General features: G+C 44.4%; 1 protein-coding gene across 3 annotated transcripts in view; it reads left to right on the forward strand.

Moving 5' to 3' along the window:
• The window catches only part of ctif (CBP80/20-dependent translation initiation factor), a 423,275-nt gene that overhangs the window by 315,015 nt on the left and 93,476 nt on the right, over nt 1-14,784 (forward strand). For all 3 annotated transcript variants that reach the window (XM_039759672.1, XM_039759673.1, XM_039759674.1), the window contains one exon: nt 4,403-4,702. In XM_039759672.1, coding sequence (XP_039615606.1) covers nt 4,403-4,702 — 300 coding nt within the window. The remainder of the gene's footprint in view (nt 1-4,402; nt 4,703-14,784) is intronic.

Here is a 14,784-nt window from a genome sequence, read left to right on the forward strand (position 1 = left end):
GGCCATAAAGTATTAGTTGGATTTAGTTCTGGATATGTCTTACCAAGTAGAACTTTAAATTAAATTTTGACTTCATCTTACTGTGGATAATTAGGTGTATAGGATTGACAAGCTTATTGGGCCTGCTCTCACCAAAATTATTCTTATGTTCTGGGGTGACATGGTGGCGCAGTCCTTAGTGCTGTTATCTCATAACCCCAGGGTTCTCCTTTCATACCCAGGCCATAGTATGAGTTGACTCTGATGAGTTGGACTCTTCACTATTAACATGCAGACAATTTACAGAAGCGATCAAGAAGGTCAGCAGGATGTCGGGTTATCTATCATGACATGTGGAGTTCAACTCAAGGGAGGTTATGCTTAGTGTACACAACGCACTACTGGGGCCTTGTTTGTTTGTTTGTTTGTTTTTTGTTGGCTAACCCTTTTGATGTCTGCTGCTCAGCACACCGGTGGTTGGTTTCTTTTTCAGAACTTTCCAGATCAGTGTATTGGCAGTGCCCAGTGTTTGTGTGCTGCCTGCTTCTGATTGATTTTCCCTCCTTTCTTGACTTCAGAAGGGTTTGCTTTTCTCCCATAGACAGCTCTCCGGTCTTCATGTTGGTTTATCCCTTTTAATACCAAATGCGGCCTTCACAGGTGAAGCTCCAAGGTGGCAACCAAGACTTCATATTCAAAGCCATGGGGAACACCTGGGGAACAAGGGAAGGCCTGTGAGTCACAGGGTCCTATGCTTTTCCTTACCTGAAAAATCTGGTGGTTTGCTACACAAGGTGCTATCTTCTATGCCATTTAACACGTTTAGGTAGCAATACCAGTAAATAAAAACTGAAATTCTAAACTCTCGTGTCACATTCATTTGTCTCACTCTTCTTCTTCTATCAGCTGCTCCCGTTAGGGGTCGCCACAGCAGATCATCTTCTTCCATATCTTTCTGTCCTCATCACCTTGCTCCGTCACACCCATCACCTGCATGTCCTCTCTCATCACATCCATAAACCTTCTTCTCCTCTTCCCTGGCAGCTCTATCCTTAGCATCCTTCTCCCAATATGCCCAGCATCTCTCCTCTGCACATATCCAAACCAACACAATCTCACCTCTTTGACTTTGTCTTCCAACCGTCCAACTTGAGCTGACCCTCCAATGTCCTCGTTCTTAATCCTGTCCAACCTCGTCACCCCCAATGCAAATCTTAGCATCTTTAACTTCACCGCCACCTCCACCTCTGTCTCCCGCTTTCTGCTCAGTACCACCATCTCCAACCCATACAACATAGCTGGTCTCTCTACCATCCTGTAGACCTTCCCTTTCACTCTTTCTGATACCCGTCTGTCACAAATCACTCCTGACACTCTTCTCCACCCACTCCACCCTGCCTACACTCTCTTCTTCACCTCTCTTCCACAGATGAGAGTTGATCCCAAGTATTTAAACTCACCTACCTCCCTGCATCCTCACCATTCCACTGACCTCCCTCTCATTTATACACATGTATTCTGTCTCCCAATATTAACAAAACTAAAATACAAAAATTAAAATCAAACAGAGCAATTGTAATCAAAGCAGATTTAAACAAATGAGTTTTAAGTTTAGATTTGAAAAGTGAAAATGATTCAATATTTCTAAGCTCAGGTGGTAGTGAGTTCCAGAGCAACTGAATGCTGGTGGTGATAAGACGGATGAAGAGGACAGTCAAGTGGATGGAGGAAGAAGATCTGAGGGTACGGGAGGGAATGGCAACATGGAGGAGGTCAGACAGATATGGAGGGGCGAGGTTGTCGATACCCTTAAAAGTTAGTAGGAGAATTTTGAATTGAATGCGGAACTTAACTGGAAGCCAATGAAGCTGCTGCAAAACGGGAGTGATATGGTGAATAGAGGGGGTTCTAGTAATGATGAGGGTGGGCAGCTGAATTCTGGACCAGCTGAAGCTTATAAAGGGATTTGCGAGAAAGACCAAAGGAAAGGGAATTGCAATAATCGAGACGAGAAGTGACGAGGCTATGAACGAGAATAGCAGTGGTGTGGGGAGTGAGGGAGGGGCGAATACGATTAACGTTACGCAAGTGGAAATACGCAGACCAGGATATGTTATTGATGTGGGGCTGATAGGATAAAGTATTGCCAAGGGGGACACCTGTGGGAAAGGGGAGACAGAGGAGTTATCAATAACAAAGGAAAAATTATCAGTTTTTGATATTGTTGATTTTGTACCAATGAGGAGAACCTCAGTTTTGTCACTTGTCTTTTAATTTAAGAAAATTTGAAGAAAACCAGGATTTGATTTCTGCTATGCAATCAGTAAGGGAGGAGGGTAGAAAGGAAGCAGAAGGTTTGCTAGTGAGGTAGAGCTGGGGGTCATCAACGTAACAGTGGAAGCTAATATTATATTTTAGAAAAGATACTACCAAGGGGAAGGAGGTAAATAACGATGAGGAGGGGCCCCAGGAAAGAGCCCACCTGAAGTAACAGCGGTGGGCCTGGATGTGAAAATTTTAAGCTGAACAAACTGAGTGCAGCCTGAGAGGTAGGATCTCAACCAACCTAGTGGAGTCTGGGTAATGTAGGATCTGAACCAGTCTAGTGGAGTGTGGGTGATGTAGGATCTGAACCAAACTAGTGGAGTGTGGGTAATGTAGGATCTGAACCAACCTAGTGGAGTGTGGGTAATGTAGGATCTGAACCAACCTAGTGGAGTGTGGATGATGTAGGATCTGAACCAACCTAGTGGAGTGTGGGTAATGTAGGATCTAAACCAACCTAGTGGAGTGTGGGTAATGTATGATCTGAACCAGTCTAGTGGAGTGTGGGTAATGTAGGATCTGAACCAAACTAGTGGAGTGTGGGTGATGTAGGATCTGAACCAACCTAGTGGAGTGTGGGTAATGTAGGATCTAAACCAAACTAGTGGAGTGTGGGTTATGTAGGATCTGAACCAACCTAGTGGAGTGTGGGTGATGTAGGATCTGAACCAACCTAGTGGAGTGTGGATGATGTAGGATCTGAACCAACCTAGTGGAGTGTGAGTAATGTAGGATCTGAACCAACCTAGTGGAGTGTGGGTAATGTAGGATCTGAACCAAACTAGTGGAGTGTGGATGATGTAGGATCTGAACCAAACTAGTGGAGTGTGGGTAATGCCAATCGAAGATAATCTATTGAGAAAAGTAGTGTGACAAATAGTGTCAAAGGCTGCACTCACATCAAGGAGGATGAGAATAGGAATTAAACCAGAATCAGCTGCCATCAAGAGGTCATTAGTAATTTTTATAAGTGCTGTTTCTGTACTGTGGAGGGGACGAAAACCAGACTTTTACATCTCCCTGCCCTACAGAAAAGATGTAAAACGTGTGCCCACATTCATAATACAGACCGTATAGTTATACCACACTGCCGACTAGAACATCACATAAAGGGCAGTGCTTCCGCCACACCAGGAAGGCTTCCGCCACACCAGGAAGTGCTGCTGGAAGACTGTCAGGAAGTACCTGGAGCACATCCTGGTGAGAGATAAAAGAGGCTGCCTCAGTTCATTCGAAGAGCCAGAGTCGAGTGGAAGAGGACAGAGCTTGCGAGGAGTGGAGTGAAGGCGTCAATAGAGTGAGGAGAAAAGGACTGGCAGCTGTTTTTTTTTTGCTAATTTGTGTACTGTGTTTGTGCTGTGTAATATTGTGTGAAATAAACGTGTGTGTGTACTTTTGGACATCTGGCTGTCTCCATGTCTGTCTGTGTCCGGGCATCTTTCACAGGTTCAAAAGCTTTACAAGCGACAAAACTAAAATGCAGCAGAAATTTTACTTGAGCAATAAGTGCTAAGCAATTGGGTTGGAACAAAAACAAGCAGCCACTGCGGCCCTCCAGGAACGACTTTGCCCAGCCCTGCAATTACAACATGGTGTGAATAGAGACAAGAGTTTTATGGCTAAGTGTGAGGATTGTTTGCATCTCACAGACTGACCCAGACAACCTGAATACAGATCCACATTGTATGGACTTTTGTGGACAGTTATCTTATCCAAAGATCTTGACCATACATTATTCTTTTCTCTTGTTAAATGAACCTTAGCCTGAAGGGGTCTATTCATTTTTTACATTTACGATGTCTCACTTAAAGATTTACCAATGTTGTTACTTGTCCTAGTGTGTATATAAACACAGGGAACTCCCGTTTCTGTATTACATCCTGCCTGAAGAAGGGGCCTGAGTTGCCTCGAAAGCCTGCATATTGTAATCTTTTTAGTTAGCCAATAAAAGGGGTCATTTTGCTTGGCTTTTCTCTACGTTCACAATGGCTAACACAGTATAAGGCGATAACAAAAGAGGCGAGGAAAATATGTCAAACTAGCCTTCCTTTTTTTTAGTTACAGCCGCCTAAGCGCGTGTTCCCTAATATCATTGCAGGATGAGGTCCTTGTGGAAACCCCAAACCCACAGAAAAGCCGAATGGACAAGCTGATCGAGATCCTGAACAGCATGAGGAACAACAGCAGCGAAGTGGACGCCAAGCTCTCCACTTTTATGGAGGAAGCCCAGAATTCTACCAACTCGGAAGAGATGCTGTCCGAAATTGTCAGGACTATATATCAGAAAGCCGTGAGTGACCGGAGTTTTGCATCCACTGCTGCCAAGCTCTGTGACAAAATGGCTCTCTTCATGGTGGAGGGAACAAATTTCCGCAGCCTCCTTCTGAACATGCTGCAGGTAAGTGACCTTTCTCTTTTTTTTATCTCCGTGTCGTTGCATTTTATTTGGCCCCAGATATCTGAGGTGTGCATACTGTTTAAAGACATTATTTATGTATTTGTGCATATACTGTATTCTTTTTTTTATTGTTGTCGAGTGAGGAAATGACACAATCCAGAGACATACAGGGAGTGCAGAATTATTAGGCAAGTTGTATTTTTGAGGATTAATTTTAATATGGAACAAACACAGTGCTATCAGTCAATCCAAAATGTTAATAAACCTGAAACCTGAATGTTTCACAACGGAAATGTGAGTGTGAACATCATCAGGGGAATACATATGTGCGCACAATTATTAGGCAACTATTAGTGTGCAGATTTATTATGCAACTAAAGGAAAAATGAAAATTTTCCCATCTCACTTGTTTATTTTCATCTGTTATAGTGAGAATAATAAACAAACACCTCAAGATTTACAAATAAACATCTCTGACATTTAAAAAATCAATCAATCAATCAATGACCAATATAGCCACCCTTCTTTCCAATAACAGTCATAAGCATTTCTTTCCATTCATGGAGTCTGTCAGTTTCTTGATCTGTTGACGATCAGCTTTTTGTGGAGCAGTGACTACAGCCTCCCAGACACTCTTCAGAGAGGTGTATTGTTTTTCTCCCCGTAAATCTAGCGTTTAAGAAGTGCCCACAAGTTCTCGATAGGGTTTAGGTCAGATGAGGAAGGGGGCCATGTCATTATTCCTTCATCTTTAAGGCCTTTACTGGCTGGCCACGCAGTGGAGAACTTCGATGCAAGTGATGGAGCATTGGCCTGCATAAAAATCATGGTCTTCTTCCTGTATCACTGTTTGAAGAAAGTGTCTTCGAAAAACTGGCAGTAGGTTTGGGAGTTGATTTTGAGTTCATCTTCAATGCAAAAGGTCCAACTAGCTCATCTTTAAAAATACCAGCTCATACCAGTACCCCACCTCCACGTTGGAGTGGAGCTCTGTGCCATTACTGATCCACAGGTCCATCCATCTGGTCCATCAAGAGTCACTCTCATCTCATCGGTCCATAAAACCTTTGAAAAAATCTGTCTTCAGATATTTCTTGGCCCAGTTTTGACGTTTCAACTTATGTTTCTTGTTCAGTGGTGGTTGGGTTTCAGCCCTCCTTACCTTGGCCATGTCTTTGAGCACTGAACACCTTGTACTTCTGGGCACTCCAGGTAGGTTGCAGCTCTGGAATATGAAAGTACTGGAGGATAATGGGTTCCTGGTAGCTTCACGTTTGATTCTTCTCAAATCTTTGGCAGCTAATTTGCGTCTTTTGTTCTCAACACGTTTCTTGCGACCCTGTTGACTATTTGCAACAAAATGTTTGATGGTTCTGTGATCACACACCAATATCTTAGCAATTCCAAAAGTGCTGCATCCCTCTGAAAGACTTTTTACAATTTTTGACTTTTCAGAGTCAGTTAAATCTCTTTTTTGGCCCGTTTTGCCAGAGGAAAACTAGCTGCCTAATAATTCTGCACACCTTGATATAGGGTGTTGATCTCCTTAGGCCACACCCTCCCTCATTACACAAATACACATCACCTGACGTGCTTAAATCCAATAAGCATTCAAGTTAATACAGCTTGGAGTTGGAATATACGCATTAAAAATGATGATATGGTCAAAATACTCACTTGCCTAATAATTGTGCACACAGTGTAAAAAGCTGGGACACCAGCCAGCTTGTCCCGTTTAATTCCAGCAAAATGGTAACAAAACACTTCCTCGGCCTACAACTTTTATGCACATCACCACCACTGCACTCCACTAATCTGCAGTGCCAATCCCATCCTCATCGCCAAATGTATTGCTTTGGACACACACCATGAAGCATCCCAGCGCATAAATGCGCACGGTGGCCGTAATCCCATAACATGCGACTCGGATGCAGTCTCCTTACAGTGTGAGCTAAAAGGAGAACGTCTTGTCCTGACTTCACAGAGACCACTTTTGAACACTGAGAGCTTGAAGCTTTCTGGTGATGGTGCTTCCCTTAGGCCTCTACCTCTTCTGTGCAGCCGCGCCGCTACACTCCACCTATGCACAGTGCAAATCCTATCCTCGTCGCCAAGTGTTTTGCTGTGCTCCCAGACCACGAGGCACCTCAGTGTGTGAATTTGCACTTTTGTGAACTGCCGGTGGTCAGCCATAATGCTGTAATGTCGAGCTCAGACGCAGTCTCCTTACAGTAGGAGAACTCCTTGACCTGTCCAATGTCACAAAAAGACTCAGGAAACATCAAAGGTTTGGGGCAGCCACCCGTATATTATTCCCTGGCTGCACAATTGGGTAATTTTGTTGAGTTGCGATTGGTTCAATGTCCAAACCAGAACTGACTTTATGGAGAAAATGTTGCGGCTTTAAAGATCAGTACAGGATGTGACGTCATTGGGACTGGAAGTGAAGTCCTCAATGGCGCCGGAATCAGAAGTGACACCTTCAATGGCGCTGGAACCTAGTGGGATTTCCTGTGGATGGTCTGCAGAGGATTGAGAAAGAGAGTTAGTGCAGCTCGCCACCCCCTGGTCTAGTCAGGTACTACTATTATTCAGTGTGTGTGAAATTGTGCAGAGGCTGCTTCTGAACACTCTGAGCTTGGAGCTGTCTGGGCATCACCACCACTGCAATACATGAGTTGCTCCATTTGTAAATGCGTTTTGGCAGTTTTAAATACAATATGCCCAACATAACAAGTCCAACTTGTATTATGGGATGTCATCTCCTGTTGAATTGTGCCCTGTCCTTGTAATATTATATTGTACTGAGGATGACTTATGTTCTGTTCTGTGTATTGTATTGTATTGACGCCCTTTTGTTTAACACCCACTGCACGCCCAACCGACCTGAAAAGGGGTCTCTCTTTGAACTGCCTTATACAAAGTTTCTTCCATTTTTTCCCTACAAGGGTTTTATTTTTGGGAGTTTTTCCTTGTCTTCTTGGAGAGTCAAAGCTGGGGGGGCTGTGAAAAGACAAGGCCTGTTAAAGCCCATTGTGGTACTTCCTGTGTGATTTTGGGCTCTGCAAAAATAAATTGTATTAAAATTTGTAAGAGAAAAAAGACTCTGACAGACTCCAGAGAAGAGTTGGGGAATAGCCCAGTATAATGTTTGTTAGACACAAACCAAAAGTTTCACAATTAGGGATCAAAACAAAAGTATTTGACAACTCAAAAGACGTTCAGATCGGGGTATATATACAAAAATGGAGTCGGGAAATGAAAACAAAGCTAATGGCTGGATGTGACGTCATCTTGGGGGAGGCGGATGTGACGTCATCTTGGGGCAGCCGGATGTGACGTCATCTTGGGGGAGGCGGATGTGACGTCATCTTGGGGAGGCGGATGTGACGTCATCTTGGGGAGGCGGATGTGACGTCATCTTGGGGGAGGCGGATGTGACGTCATCTTGGGGGAGGCGGATGTGATGTCATCTTGGGGCAGCCGGATGTGACGTCATGTTGGGAGAGGCGGATGTGACGTCATCTTGGGGCAGTCGGATGTGACGTCATGTTGGGGGAGGCGGATGTGACGTCATCTTGGTTGAGGCGGATGTGACGTCATCTTGGGGGAGGCGGATGTGACGTCATCTTGGGGCAGCCGGATGTGACGTCATGTTGGGGGAGGCGGATGTGACGTCATCTTGGGGGAGGCGGATGTGACGTCATCTTGGGGAAGCCAGAAGTGACATCTCCTCGGGGGAAGCAAGACGTGACATTATCTCAGGGGTAGCCAGAAGTGACATCATTAATGGAACGTGAAGGTTGTGATGTTGGAGGATAACCATTTTGGGAAACCGGAATTGTTGATGGTGAGTTATTGTTTGTCTCCTTTAGTTCTGTTGATGGAGAGAGAGAGAGACATTAGGATAAGTAATCAACGCTTCATCTCTTGTGGTATCACTCACCTTGCGGCTTGTTGGCAGCCTCCTAAACACACGTATGTGACAAATTGTATCAAGTGCAGGAAAACCTTGGATTGCGAGTAAATTGGACTGCAAGTGTTTTGCAAGACGAGCTAAAATTTTTAATAAATTTGAACTTGATAAATGAGCGAGGTCTTGCAATACGAGTAGTCTGTATACGCTTTGTCTGCCGAGCGTCACGTGATCACAACTAAGCTGATGGTTCTTTTCTCTTTCTCGCTGCAGGATTGTGGGTAATCGTCTCCCATTCTCGGTCTCAGTTGGCATGCCTCACACATATAGTCAACATCCATACAAGCATTTGCAGTTTACTATAGCATTATGACCACACGTGTGTGTGTTGTAACGTGTGAGTCCCCGTCTTGCACCCCAAAACACGAGGCTGAGTCTCAGCAATGCCAGCTTTATTCAGCTTGAAACAGGAACAGCGCGGTTATTTTTTGTAGCGTGTGATCTGCCGCTCTCCTATACACAGCAGTCAAGCAGGGTCATGAGTGCCCAAGTAGTCCTGTGCCCTACGCATTTATAATGTTCCTTGTATCACCCATCAATGGCGGGTGCTTATAGCATGTCCACGATCTTTTCGGATTCACTTTTACGGCGAACTGCTACAGCACTGGGAGCCTTGCGGTTGCTTCGGGACGCTGTTCCGTGTGTCGTCCTGTTGGGTGGAATCCCAAAAGAGTTTAAAAACTTTCAGTGCGTAAAACATTTTTTTTTTATTATGTGTCCAAGTGTAGTGACTCTTCAGGCAAAAGCAGCTGTCATTGGAGAGGCTCCTTGTTAAAGTCGCAATAACAGAAGAAGATTCCAGTGAGCCAACAGATTCCGTTAGTTAGAGTGAAAGTCGTCCTCCTCTCTCGTCTCCCTCACACCAGCCATGACTCTTTTCAAAGGTAAAGTGCAGAATCATTTGTTTTATGTATTTTTACTTTATATTTTGTATTAATCATTTTTATTTGAATATTTTTGGGTTGTAGAATGAATCATTTGAGTTTCCATTATTTCTTATGGGGAAATTCGCTTTGATATACGAGTGCTTTGGATTACAAGCGCGTTTCCGGAACAAATCCAAGGTTCCACTGTAATCTTATTGTACCAGCGAGTCAGGCTCCGTGTAGGACAGTCCCGCTGAAGCAGACCCGGCACGTAGTTTCAGCTAAACGCAGTCACATTTTGGGAAGTCCTTCCCTTCTTTCTGTCAGCCAAGTTTCTGACTTTCTCCCGTCTAATAACCGGATGTCAATGTGACTTTCATTTGGCAATGTAACCCAGTGGCATTTCAGGGAGAACTTTCTGCTCAGGTGGGTATTTGCTCAGGACTATTTGTTTGACATAATGTGTACAAAAGAAATGAAAAAGAAAGCAAAGTGCAGCCACATGACGGGAGCTGGCAGCAATCCCCCCGAATCTCAGTGTCCTTGCTCCACAAACTCATCGGTAAACAAGCCATCTTGTTGTTTTGCTTTTCTTGTTCAATTCCCAGTTGCTTATTTAGCTTTGGCAATGTGCCTGCCTTAAATGTCAGGTTGTCGGTGCCCGTGTATGCGTGTGGGACTTTCTTTAAAGGGCACTTTTTTAAACTGGGTAAACCTTGTACTAATAGACGGGATCATATTTGATCAAAACACGCATTTGTATACAACAATGTGAAGATAATTAGATTTTGCCTAAAAAATATCCATAACAAGTTTTCTTGTTATCCAGCATTGAATCCCAGTGCATTTAATTTTCCTTTTTTGACACTAATCAACAGAAAAAAAGACCCTTTAGATGCCAAGGTGATAACAGATCTCTGTCTAATTTAATTACAAATATAAAATACAAAGGTACTCACCCCTTTAATTTGACTCCCCTAAATCATCACTGGTGCAACCAACTGGTTTCAGAAGTCATGTGATTAGCTCAGGGGAGGTCACGTGTCTGGGCTTTCAGTTGATTATATACAGTGGGATGCAAAAGTTTGGGCAACCTTGTTAATAGTCATTATTTTCCTGTATAAATCGTTGGTTGTAACGATAAAAAATGTCAGTTAAATATATCATATAGGAGACACACACAGTAATATTTGAGAAGTGAAATGAAGTTTATTGGATTTACAGAAAGTGTGCAATAATTGTTCAAACAAAATCAGGCAGGTGCATAAATTTGGGCACCGTTGTCATTTTATTGATTCCCAAACTTTTAGAACTAATTATTGGAACTCAGATTGGCTTGGTAAGCTCAGTGACCCCTGACCTACATACACAGGTGAATCCGAGTATTTAAGGGGGTCCATTGTAAGTTTCCCTCCTCCTTTAATTTTCTCTGAAGAGTAGCAACATGGGGGTCACAAAACAACTCTCAAATGACCTGAAGACAAAGATTGTTCACCATCATGGTTTAGGGAAAGGATACAGAAAGCTGTCCCAGAGATTGAAGCTGTCTGTTTCCACAGTTAGGAACATATTGAGGAAATGGAAGACCACAGGCTCAGTTCAAGTTAAGGCTCGAAGTGGCAGACCAAGAAAGATTTCGGACAGACAGAAGCGACGAATGGTGAGAACAGTCAGAGTCAACCCACAGACCAGCACCAAAGACCTACAACATCATCTTGCAGCAGATGGAGTCACTGGGCATCGTTCAACCATTGGCACACTTTACACAAGGAGATGCTGTATGCGAGAGTGATGCAGAGGAAGCACAAACAGAGCCGCTTGAGGTCTGCTCAAGCACATTTGGACAAGCCAGCTTCATTTTGGAATAAGGTGCTGTGGACTGATGAAACTAAAATGGAGTTATTTGGGCATAACAAGGCGTAATGCATGGAGGAAAAGAACACAGCATTCCAAGAAAAACACCTGCTACCTACAGTAAAATATGGTGGTGGTTCCATCATGCTGTGGGGCTGTGTGGCCAGTGCAGGGACTGGGAATCTTGTCAAAGTTGAGGGACGCATGGATTCCACTCAGTATCAGCAGATTCTGGAGACCAATGTCCAGGAATCAGTGACAAAGCTGAAGCTGCGCCGGGGCTGGATCTTTCAACAAGACAACGACCGAAACACTGCTCAAAATCCACTAAGGCATTCATGCAGAGGAACAAGTACAACGTTCTGGAATGGCCATCTCAGTCCCCAGACCTGAATATAATTGAAAATCTGTGGTGTGAGTTAAAGAGAGCTGTCCATGCTCGGAAGCCATCAAACCTGAATGAACTAGAGATGTTTTGTAAAGAGGAATGGTCCAAAATACCTTCAACCACAATCCAGACTCTCATTGGAACCTACAGGAAGCGTTTAGAGGCTGTAATTTCTGCAAAAGGCGGATCTACTAAATATTGATTTCATTTCTTGTTTGTGGTGCCCAAATTTATGCACCTGCCTGATTTTGTTTGAACAATTATTGCACACTTTCTGTAAATCCAATAAACTTCATTTCACTTCTCAAATATCACCGTGTGTGTCTCTTATATGATATATTTAACTGACATTTTTTATCGTAACAACCAACGATTTATACAGGAAAATAATGACTATTAACAAGGTTGCCCAAACTTTTGCATCCCACTGTAGTCATGTCAACTGAAGGGCCAACTTGTGGTGAACCTGCCTGGCATTACCTACACGATGAAGACAAAAGAACACGCCAAGCAACTCCATGAAAAGCAGTGGCCCAGGGGATGGAGACAAGAAGAAGTCCAAGTCACTGAATATCCCCCAGGGTCCAGTTAACAACAGCATTTATTTATATAGCACATTTTCATAGAAATACTGCTATGGGCTGGCGCCCTGTGTTGGCTGGGATTGGCTCCAGCAGATCCCCATGACCCTGTAGTTAGGATATAGCGGGTTGGATAATGGATGGATGGATGGATTTTCATAGAAATAATGTAGCTCAAAGTGCTTTACATGATAAAGAAAGAGAAAAAAAGACAAAGTAATAATTAAAATACGAGAAAACTAATTAACATAGAATAAAAGTAAGGTCCGATGGCCAGGGAGGACAGAAAAAACAAAAAACACTCCAGACAGCTGGTGAAAAAAATAAAATCTGCAGGGGTTCCAGGCCATGAGACCACCCGGCCCCCTCTAGGCATTCTACCTAACATCAATGATCAGTCCTCATCAAATCAAACATAAAGAAATGGAAAGAGTATGGCACAGCTGTAACTCTGCTTGCGCAGGCCGAGTGATTGTGCAAGAAGGCGACGAGTGAGGTTGGCCACCAAGACACCTCTGAGGATTCGGAAAGAGTGACAAGCTACAGCTCTTAGATTGGAGAGATTGTGCAGACAGCAACTGTTGCCCGGGTGCTTTACCAGTCACAGCAAAAAAAGCAAGCTGGAAGGCAGCTGGAAGAAGTTTTTTGGCTATCAGACTAAATGCCATGTTTGAACACTGTACATTATCAAAAACACACCATCTCCAGACATCAATCAGGGCGGCAGGGCAACCAGGGAGTGAGGAGAGAGCAGGAGATTAGTAGATAAAGATTGAGGGCCTTGTATTTGGGCTGATGGGCAAATCCACACAATAGCTAGAGATGTGACTCTACTGGGTCCAACTTGTGATGAGCCAGCATGGTGGCCTAAACCAGCATTTCACCAACATTGGGCTGTGACCCAGCTGTGGCATAATGCCTGTGGGTCACGGCTTCTTGCCTTTGGGTTGTGGGTTGCTGTCATTGGCTCGCAGGTTGCTTTCGTTGGTTCAAGGATTGCTGTCATGGGATTGTGGGTTGATGTCGTCAGTTCGCAGGTTGCTGTCGCAGGTTCATGGGTTGCTGTCATTGGGATGCAGCTTGCTGTTGTTGGGTCGCAGGTTGCTGCTGTTGAGTAGTGGGTTGTTGTTGTGGGTTTGTGGGTTGCTGTCACTGGTTCACGGGTTACTGTCATTGGGTTGCAGGTTGCTGTCATTGGATCATTGGTTGATGTTTTTGGTTCACAGGTTACTGTAATTGGGTCACTGGTTGCTGTTTTTGGTTTGCTGGTTGCTGTCATCGGTTTGCGGGTTGCTGTCATTGGGTCAAAGTCTGTTGTTGGGTCACATGTTGCTGTCACTGGTTCATGGGTTGCTGCCTTTGGGTTGTGGTTTGCTGCCAAAGGTTTGCAGATTGCTGCCATTGATTTGCGGGTTGCTGTCGCTGGTTCACGGGTTGCCATCATTGGGTTGCTGGTTGCTGTTTTTGGGTCGCAGGTTGCTTTTGTTGGGTCATTGGTTGCTGTTTTTGGTTTGCTGGTTGCTGTCATTGGGTTGCAGGTCTGTTGTTGGGTCACATGTTGCTGTCGTTGGTTTGTGGTTGCTGCCGTCGGTTTTGCAGGTTGTTGTCTCTGGTTCACAGGTTACTGTAATTGGGTCACTGGTTGCTGTTTTTGGTTTGCTGGTTGCTGTCGTCGGTTTGCGGGTTGCTGTCATTGGGTCACAGGTCTGTTGTTGGGTCACATGTTGCTGTCCCTGGTTCACGGGTTGCTGCCTTTGGATCGTGGGTTGCTGCCATTGATTTGCAGGTTCCTGTCGGTGGTTCACGGGTTGCCATCATTGGGTCGTGGGTTGCTGTCGTTGGTTTGCGGATTACTATCGTTGGCTTACTGGTTGCTGTTGTTGGGTCGCAGGTTACTGTTGTGGGATTGCGGGTTGCTGTCGTTGGTTTACATGTTACTGTCATCGATTCTGTAATAAGTTTATATGTTTAATATGTCACTGTGCTCTGTACGAAAATATTTTATAAATCTACAGTACTTTTCTTTTGTACTCAAATGTACAGCTAACACAAAGCCAGATTTAGCACACAGGAGTTCGCCATATAAGATCTGCTAGGCAAGCATTTTAAGGCAAGACAAGTGTGGACGCGGCCCGGACACAGACAGGCGGACATGTTGTTAATCACTACCACACGTTTATCATATACAATATTGACAAATTCCAGTGCCACACAAACCCCAACACAGTCCTGGCCTCACAATGCCTTCTCTTCGGGCCGCCTCCACACTCTCTTCTGCCTCGTCCTGCTTCCACCCGACTCCAGCTTCGAATGAAGGGAGACGGCCCCTTTTATATGATCCCGGATGAGCTCCAGGTGTTTCCCGGCATTCCCCCCTGGACACGCCCCAGTGTGGCGGAAATACCGGCTGTTCTCCC

Source organism: Polypterus senegalus, chromosome 7 (genome assembly GCF_016835505.1).
Source record: "Polypterus senegalus isolate Bchr_013 chromosome 7, ASM1683550v1, whole genome shotgun sequence".
NCBI classification, from domain to species: domain Eukaryota; kingdom Metazoa; phylum Chordata; class Cladistia; order Polypteriformes; family Polypteridae; genus Polypterus; species Polypterus senegalus.